Genomic DNA, 10,260 nt, shown 5'->3' on the forward strand with positions numbered 1-10,260 from the left:
CTAATAATTAGTTCCATGTGCTGTGGGTACAAAATTGAAACTGTAAATAAAGTTTAAATAAAATTTTTATATCTTGTTAAATACTAGTAAAATATTCATGCCGCCTCTTCTAAATCAAACAGGTCAGCACTGGATCCTTGCCTATGTTCAACACCAAGCAAGAATGCAATTTACAGAGGTAGGGGTTTTAAAGAGGTAAACTGCTTTCATTCTCTACTTTTCTGGAGAGAAAAGGCACAAATTATGTATTTATTATTGCCCAGTTCCTGCTATCTCACTGAATCCTTACCTAATCTTGAAGTGAGCCTATACTCTTTCTAATACACCATACTGAAAGTAAAATCAGAAAAGAGCTACACTATTGTACTTCTCAAATTTCCATAAAAAGTAGATAATCAATCTAGAAAACTCCCAAATCAGGTTAAAAAAAAAAAAAAAAACAACCCTAAGAACCTCAGTCTGGCTCCATAGTTCTCTGGGACTTTTTGAGCTTTTTATATTGTAAACCTTCTTCATGGCGACTTCATGAAGTCACTCCATAAAGACAAGCATTTTTTTTTTAATATTTTATTTATTTATATGAGAGAGAGAGCATATGCACACATAAACACACGCGCGCAGCGGGCAGAGGTGAGAAGCATAGTCCTTGCTGAGCAGGGAAGCCTAACGCTCAATCCCAAGACCCCGGGATCATGACCTGAGCCAAAGGCAGCCACTTAACCAACTGAGCCACCCAAGCACCCCTAAAGACAAGCATTTAAACACAATACAAAGTCCTAAGAAAAAGCATCTTATCTCACTCATTCTTCCATTTGCTCAGTAACTAACACATAGCCTGTTACATAATTGGTTTTTAGTAAACATCTGATAGGTGAATAGATAATCCATGAAAGAGACAGGGAGAGTGGATGGGAGAAGGAAAGGTATAAGGAGACAGAGGGAGGATCTCAAAGGTAGGATTCAACTAATATCAACTAACACCTCTATTCTATGATATAGCAATATTAGAGATACCTGCTTCCAATGACCCTTTTATTTTACATAATGATCATCTAAAATGAAAATCAACAAGAGGGAACAGGAACTAGGCAGGAGTAAAATACTGAGCAGGGTTTGTGGGAAGCTCAGACAGAAAAGTGACCATATATATCATATTTAAGGCAACTTATCTTGAGCTTTAGAGATTAAACCTCAACCCATTACTATAAATTGCTACTAACTGATTTCTTACAAGAAACTCAAAGAACTTGCTATATTATTTAAATAATACTTATTAGAAAATTGAGTTTATTGGGGCACCTAGGTGGCTCAGTCGGTTAAGCATCTGCCTTGGACTCAGGCCATGGTCTCAGGGTCCTAGGACTGAGCCCCACATCAGGCTCCCTGCTCAGTGGGAAGTCTGCTTCTCCCTCTCCCTCTGCCCTACCCTCCACTCGTTCTCTTTCTGTCAAATAGATAAAATATTTTTTAAAAAAGTGTAAATTTATGAAAACTGAGGGAAAAAAGTTAAAAGTGTAGAGACCTATTCTTTAAAACAACAGAAGAGCTAAAATAAGACCCTGACTTTTATACCAGCTCTCTCTCCCACACCTACATCTTACCTTAAAAAAACAAATTACCTATCATGGAACATTGCATCAAAAACTGGGGATGTACTGTATGGTGACTAATATAACAAAATAAAAATTATAAAAAATAAAGCAAAACAAATTACCTTACTATCAAATTATCAGAAGAAAATAACATGATAAATGTTTACAATCATCAACATTTAGAACAATAAACATTTCAACTTAAAAAATATAACTAACATAAAAAAAGATTAGATATAAACTGAAAAATAATATTCACTCGCAATTACTTAGACACTGTTGATCTATTTCCCAGAAAAGAAAGTCATACAAGTAAAATAATAATAATAATAATAATAATAATAATAATAATAACAACAACAACAACAACAATGATCCAAGTCATCTTTCCAGGATAATCTAATTGCAAAGACATTGAGCTGAGGGTAACTAACTTTCCGAGCAATTTAGCAATTATCAAATATATCTCATTTTCTAAAAAGAGTTTTCATGACAAGTTAGGAGCAGTTTCCAATTTAGAAAAAAGTCTGTGCACAAACAGAAAATAGGGGCTCTCTCCTTGTAGTCTTGCTTTCCACAGTAAGTTTTGTTAAGTGGGTTATTTTAATAAAATTCTAACATATCAGTAACTTTAACATACTCATGAAAACCAAAGTAGGAGACTCGCGGTAAGTTCATTCTCAAAGCAGAAGTAGCTGCAAGCAGATATTCTGTCATAGAATTTTATTATCATACTTTTAAATATGGGAACCAAGCAAAGCAGCCAAAAATTTAAAAAGGAATTTAACTCAGTCCATAAAGAATCCAATAAAAATATCAATAAATACCACTACCCTATACTCTTTCTACTCATACAGTCAAAATACTTATACTTATTGAGGGCCTACTATGTGCCAAGTATTCATTTAGCCCATATTTATTTTTTCAAAGAGCATTATCATATGAGCATAAAGCCCAATGAGAGACTTAAGATAGATGACATTACTCTCACCAGACACATGAATAAACCTGAAGCATGGAGAAGCTAAGCCAACTTGCCAAAGGCACAGAAGCCAGCCCAAGAACCCAATGAACATGACCTTCACTGTGCATGCTGGGCACACACTACCACCAACCTGAGTGCACTCACTCTTTGTAGAAATTGACACCAAGCATGATCTGCCCAAACTGTGAAGAGATGATAATTGAGACTCCCTCTTAACCATTCAGGTTTCAGTGCCCACTACAATTCATCTAGAGTTGATCCCCCACGTAGAAAGGGAACAAAGATCATAAATTACAGGTATTAGAATATCAATAGGCTTCCATATCTGGGAGTGAGACTATGTTTATTTTTTATACTTCTTTCTTAATATTTTTCCACAGTACCTTTTTTTAACCATAAGACCATATTATTTTTATAAACAGGAAAAAGATCAAATTTTTTTTCATTTTCTCAATGACAGGTGCTTAATTTGGAACAGGAAGTTTTAATAAAATAAAGGCTCCTATAACTACCACAGGACAGAAAGGAGGAGAAACAAGGGAGAAACGCAAAACAAAGGCAAATCAAATAGGAGGAGCTTTAAGCCTTCAGAAAATAAATACACTGAGTTAAAAAGATATAATCCATATTCAACCATAATGAATAGAGTTTAAAAATGCAATCAGCTCTGCCTCATGTCCACCAGAGTAGGCACAGCATACAATAAAGAAGCACGAGCAAATCTGACAGAACCTTCTTCAGACGCACTAGGCTTCGGTGGGTAATGCCCCAGAGCTTGAACGTACCTTAGGCTGACTCAGTGACAGGATGGCTGAAAGATTTGTGTTGGCCCCACCAGTTCAATGCCCGGAAGGATAAAACAGATCAGCAAAGTAAATACTCCATTTTACAGAGTATTTCTGTTCCTTCAGAAACCAAATAGCCACAAATCAGGATTTTATCTTCAAGAGCCAGACTTATGTGCTCCATTTATTCCCTTACTATTCACTTCAGGATAGAGGCAGGGGGCAATAATCAACTTACAAGAATAAATTACTGACAATTCCAGAGGTCAACTTCTTTATTTGTTAACATTTATCAACCTCTCCACCTTTGTACTAAAACACTCCTAGGCATCCTTCCAAAAATGTCTTGGAGCCTTCTCCTCTCCGAAGCTTCTTAAAACCCCCATTCTTATCTTCCACCTCTTTTATATTATTTTTCCTCTTGTACATTACTTAATGCTCCACTGAACTAACATTATTTACTTACATATTCTGTCTTCACTAAACTACAAGCCTTTCAGTGTCAAGCTATATCTTAGGCATTTGTGTTCCCTACTGATTAGCATAATGGCTGAAATACAGAAGGGACTCAAAACTTGGTTTTTGTGAATTAAACTGAGCTCTAGCAATGAAAGGAGACTGTTGGAAGATCCTAATTCTAGAATTGTTCATCTTTACTAAATAAATAAGAATATGGATAACAAAACACTCAAGTAGAAAAAAAAAAGTACATTCAATTTAGCTACTAAAATACTTCAGGGTAGAGTCTCAGTAATACAACCTAGTCTGATTTAAGAACTGATTGTTACCTTACCTGGACTAAACTGAAATTCACCTTGACAATTCACAAAGACAGTCTGCTAGAAAACCTAATGGCAGAGCCAATACGGTGAGGCACAGGAGGTACCACATTTACCTGTTTCTTAAGAGTAAACTTCTCAAGGGCCACAGAATAATTCCTACATCAAAAAGAATGTATTTTCAAGTTAGGAATCTGAATTCTTTTCTCACAGGACCTTCGGTTCTCCTTTTCACAGTTTCCCTCCCTTTAAATGCCACTCTTAAGATTCCTGAGAAAACGCACCAAGAAAAGAAACAAAGGAGATGACAGAGCTGTTAAGATGGTGGCTTTGGAGCCAGAGAGCGCTCACCAAAACTCCAAATTCCAATCCGATTGCTTACTAACTGAGGAATCAATCTACAAGTCTTGGTTTCCTCATCTAGAAAATAAAAATAATCGTAGAACCTACTGGATGATCATGAAGATTAAATAAGGCAGTGCATGAAAATCACTCAATAAATTACAACAGTTATTATTCTCAGCATCAAAGACAGGTTGGCATGATAGTTAAGAGCATGAGTCATACTGCCTGAGACTGAATTCCTGCTCTGCCACTTCCTAGCTATTTTGACAAATTACTTAACCTCTTGTGGCCTAACGCCCATGACACAGAGTTCTTGGGAGATTAAATGAGTAACACATTTAAAGCAATTAAAACAGTGCCTGACACCGAATAAGCTCTCAATAAACATTAGTTATTATTGCTATTACTATTAACTACAAACACCTAGAAAAGAGTTCCTACACATCAAATTTTTAAAAATTTTAAAGGTGATAAATGCTATGAATAAGCAATTCATAGGAAGAATAGAAATAGCTGATAAAGATATTAAACAATTCTCAGCTTCATTCATTATTAACAGAATACCAATTTAAAATAATGATTTCATTTTTCAGCTCATCTTTTGCAACAATTAAAAGAAATGCCAGTGGAAGAAAGGAAAAGCATGCATCCTCAATATGCTGCTGATGGAAATGCAAATTTGCATCTTAATGAAAGGTGATTTGATGTTACCTACTAAAACTGTTAAAGTTTATTACTTGATTCAGCAATTCCACCTGTAGAACTATATCCCAACAGAAATATTCATCAAAGTGGGCAGACATGTAGAAGAAACTAGAAACACCCCACATGCCCATCAATAGGACACTGGTTAAAGAAACCACTTTACATCAACACCACAGAATGCAGACATTTTAAAAATTACTGAAGATCCACAATATAAAAACGAACACATATTCATTATATATTGTTAAGAATAAAGTTATGGAACAGTATTTACAATATGATGTCATTTTATTTGTAAATACAAAACAAAATTACACACCTATTTATATATTTACCTCTATGTGCTTAGAAAAATCTGAAAGATTTTAGTGACTATGTTTGGCAAATGTGAGGTCTATGCCATTTAAATTTTTGCAACACATCTGTACTACTTTTTAGTTTTGATTTGCTGTTGTTTATTTAAAGAAAGCATAAGAGCAAATAATAGTTAAAAGCAGACTTTGAAGCCAGTAATTTGGATTTGCATGTCTACCAGCAATGTGCCTTCTCTGTCTCAGTATCCCCATTCGTAAAATGAGAAGATCAATACTAATACTAATGATACCAATATACTAACAATAACAATAATCACCATGTTATAGGGCAGTGGTAAGCATTAAATGAGTTAACAAATGGAAAACCTTAGAACAATGCATAGCACAGAGTAAGCACTCTCTTAACTGCCCACTATTATTACTCTTGGGTAGCATCCTTAAAAAACACTAGGTCAGCCAAGTCACCCCTCAGAAACCCAATTAAATCCCAAGGTGACCAACAAAATAATCAACACACAACTGCTACAATAAATACACTGGGTCTGGGCAACCGATTAACAATACTTTATTTCTGTGTTACAACTGCCCGGCGGCCAGAAGACCCAGGATTCCGATTCTAACTTGGATCCCCTTCTTGTCCTCAGCTTCCTCATCTGTTCAAGGGAGGAAGCTGACTTAAATATCACCCAAATTCTAATACCCTAATAGGACAACTTTACTAAACAAAATGATTATAGATCTTTGGAGTTGCCTCGGAAATACACTGCTCATCAGCAGATTCATAATCTGAAATATAACTCTATACTAAAAAAAGGGCCCCTTAACAGAAAAACTTCCATAACAGTGTCTTGGAACACACTGCAACAAAAAGGGATCTCCTCTATGTGAACATCATATAATCACATCTCCTATAAGTTTTCTTAACTCATATATTCTATCCACTTAAATGGTTTTTCCCCAATTCCACTCCCCCACAACACAACATAAATTAGTGAGATTTTACTCTATGTTCACCAAGGCCCCATAGTTCCATAACTACATGGAGAACACGCAATTTTTTCCCACCTGCCCTCAAATATACTTCACAGGAAAAATGCCACACATACACACACACACGCGTGCACACACCCCACCACCACCACCATTAAAAAAAACACCACAAAACACTTACACGGAATGCTGCAAGAATGATTCTTGTCACTTTCTCTTTGACAGATTCTTGAAGGATATCGGACAGGACAGGAATGATATTATAGCGCCGCAGGTGTTCACACATTTGAGGACTGAATGCCAGGAGCCATATTGAAAAAATCATTTGATACTGGAGTTGAAAGCCACACTTGTTACTCAAAACTCCCATGATGCTGAAAAGGAACACACATTAAGAAAATATTTACTATAACAGTGCAGTAAGAAAGAAAAAATAATTGATTATTCTCTTTTTGCTCTAACAGAACAACCGCTCTGAATTAAGTCCTCAGTTTTTTTTTTCTGCCACAAGTAACAAGCAAGGTAGGCCCCTACTTATAGAGGGCCATTTCCAGCCAGCCTGACTTAAGTCTCTCTCCAAAAGGACTTCAGCATTCAGCAGCACCTGCTGCAGGGAAGCAATGAGAAAGGAAACACAGACTTGCAATATGGCAGAAGAAATGGTAAGACAGACAAACATAAAAAAGCTAAAATCAAAAGGACTTGTTAACACAAATGGATGTACACTTTAATGAAGTCAGAAGGTATATCAAGATTTTGAATCTGGATAATCAAGAGGATCATTTGTAGCTTTAAAAATATTTAGGAACCTCACACAGAGAAAAGGGGATGAATTTGGAAAAAACCCATCTTGAGTCTGAATTGGACACGGCCAATCTTTAACTTTGGGGGTTAAAACCTCAGAAGCTTCTGGGCGAACCTCCCATTTTACTGATAAGGAAACTGGGAAAGCCATATGGAAATGAAAGAGGTTACATCAAGGAAGAAGACTAAGGAAATTTCCCTGGGGAATGCCTACATTCAAACAAAAAAGAAGATAAACCACTAAAAAATGACCAGAGGGGTTATGGGGAACTTAAAACACAACACAAAGAGTGAACCCTACTGTATATATGGACCTTAGTTAATAAGAATATATCAATACTGGCTCATCAAGTGAAAGAAATGTACCATACTAATAATGTAAGACATTAATATGGGAAAACTACAGGAGGACAAGTATATATGGGAATTCTGACTTCTCATTTTTCTGTAAACATAAAACTGCTCTTTAAAAAGTCTATGAATAGAGCTACCCTGCAGCAACATCCACAATAGCCAAACTATGGAAAGAGCCCAGATATCTACCAACAGATGAATGGATAAAGATGTGGTGTATATATACAATGGAATATTACACAGCCATCAAAAAAATGAAATCTTGCCATTTGCAACAACATGGATGGAACTAGAGGGTATTATGCTAAGTGAAATAAGTCAATCAGAGAAAGACAATTACCCTATGATCTCACTGATGTGTGGAATTTAAGAAACAGGGCAGAGGATCATAGGGGAAGAAAATGAAACAAAACGAAACCAAAGAGGAAGACAAACCATAAGAGACTCTTAATCTTAGGAAACAAACTGAGGGTTGCCAGAGGGAAGGTGGTGGGGGGATGAGGTAACTGGGTGATGGACACTGGGGAGGGTATCATGCCCTGGGCCGAAGGCAGACGCTTAACAACTGAGCCACCCAGGCGCCCCTTTGTTAGCTATTTAGTACTTTCCAACTAGATGATAATTTTTTAAAGGAAAGGGACCATATGTTTCTTTGTATTCCCTAAAATTATTCCCTATAATATATAGCACAACATTACGAAGAGAGCTCAAAAAATACAAACTGTCAAATCCAAAATTAGAAGGGTAAAGTCCATGAGCCAAAAAATTATTTAGTATTCTATTTTGTTTTTAATTAAGGTTTAAAAAAAAACAACAACAACAAGCCAATGAAGGGCACAGGGAGACAAAACAGCTGATTTACTGGCTGACTGATGTACTTCCAGCTAGCTCTTCAAACCCATGAGCACCTTGCACCTCATCAACGTCACCCAACAATGTAATGTTTTGATGTTTAAAATAAATCTTACCTTTCGTTTACATACTACTTTAATTATATACTGCTTTATACTTCCAACTTACTCCAACGCCAATTGAATCTGTGGAGGCAATTATCCCAGAAAAACCCCCTTTGCTCCAGTATTTAATGAATCAATGCTAACCTTCAGAATTTCTAGCGAAGTCAATATGCAAGACAATGCAAAGTATATTTTTTGTTTATATAGGTATATAAACATTCAAAAATAGAATTGTATCATTCACATAAAAGGCTTTTTCCTAAGATTTAGTTTATTTAGAAAGACAGAGAGAGAAATAGCACAAGCTGGGGGATGGACAGAAAGAGAGGGGGAGAGAGGATCTCAAGCAGATTCCCCGTTCCATCTCAGGACCCTGAGATCACAACCTGAGCTGAAATCAAGAGTCAGACACTCATCCAACTGAGCCACCTAGGTGCCTCCACATAACAGACTTTTTAACAAAAAAAAATTATATAGCTAAAAATGTTCTGGAGTTTTTAAAATAGCAGTTCTATTCTCTTCAAAAAGGCTATACTTGAGTTTTTTCCTACTCACATGATTCCTCCTTGTGATTTGAGAAATATCAAAAAGAAAGAAACAAAACTTTCAATCCTAAACAAAAGAAATGGACAAGTAGAAAGTACATGTTTTGTTTCTTCAAAAATGAAAAGATTAAATGGGGTTTTTTTATTGTGATACTATCAACAAGTTAACATACTACACCCTTTATTTATGCCTGCTCTCAACCTAAAGGTCTCTATTTTTTTATTACTATTAATCTAATCAGCAGTCATTAGTATATCGAAATGTATAGGTTGAACACAGAGTATTCTAGACTATATTTGTCCCTGCTCTTGTTGCTAATTGAACAGTTAATACTGCTTCCTGCCCTCCAAAATACTAAGTGCCTGTACTAGAACAGCTGCATCTGGTTAACTTCAGTATACCATTAGGGTCCACTGTATCAAATTTTAGTATTTGAGTTTATTTTCTGAGCAATTCTAACTATTTATAGAAATTGCTGATTCATGACTTTTATTTTCTTTTACAGATCTTCCAAAGAACAAAAAAAAAAAGCACTTTTTTGTGTAATAGAATGAAATTCAATTTATTTTGCAATTACTATACGGGTCTACTGGATCCATTCATAAACCTAAGATATACTATGGGGTTTCAATGATTTTATATTATCCATAATTTGAAGAATTATACTATTTTATTAACCAAGATATTATTTCATCATTATACATCCATAATTTCCAACTATGCTAAAAAAATTAAACACTAAAATTATAAGAAAATTGGAGAATGATGGCATCACCTAGGAAGATGATATAATAATGAAATAAATAATTACCCTTTTTATTGTATTGCCAAAAATATTGCATCATTTTCTACAAATTTGCATGTCATCCTTGCACAGGGGCCATGCTATTTTTCTCTGTATCATCCCATTTTTAGAATATGTGCTGCCAAAGTGAGCACTGCATCATTTTTAAAGAAGGTAAAAAGGCTGGAAACACCATGTCTGTAGTCTACCTTTAGATTTCTATACAATAAAAAATTAACATCATAGTCCTGAAACCACTGTTCTTAGAAAGGTCTGCTTACAAAGTGAGCCTTTGGCTGGCTTCTGGGAACCAGAGTGGTA

The 10,260-nt window shown here is 35.5% G+C and overlaps 1 protein-coding gene and 1 non-coding gene across 3 annotated transcripts in view; both read right to left on the reverse strand.

Annotated features, from left to right (window-relative positions):
- Positions 1–10,260, reverse strand: part of ATP6V1H (ATPase H+ transporting V1 subunit H) — a 121,642-nt gene that overhangs the window by 66,183 nt on the left and 45,199 nt on the right. For both annotated transcript variants that reach the window (XM_008706686.2, XM_008706687.2), the window contains exon 9: positions 6,677–6,869. In XM_008706686.2, the coding sequence (XP_008704908.1) occupies positions 6,677–6,869 (193 nt within the window). The remainder of the gene's footprint in view (positions 1–6,676; positions 6,870–10,260) is intronic.
- LOC121101786 lies at positions 9,987–10,094 on the reverse strand. The gene has a single exon (XR_005833820.1). It is a non-coding gene; the product is annotated as a U6 spliceosomal RNA (small nuclear RNA).

The sequence above is a fragment of the Ursus maritimus genome, unplaced genomic scaffold, assembly GCF_017311325.1.
Source record: "Ursus maritimus isolate PB19 unplaced genomic scaffold, ASM1731132v1 scaffold_9, whole genome shotgun sequence".
NCBI classification, from domain to species: domain Eukaryota; kingdom Metazoa; phylum Chordata; class Mammalia; order Carnivora; family Ursidae; genus Ursus; species Ursus maritimus.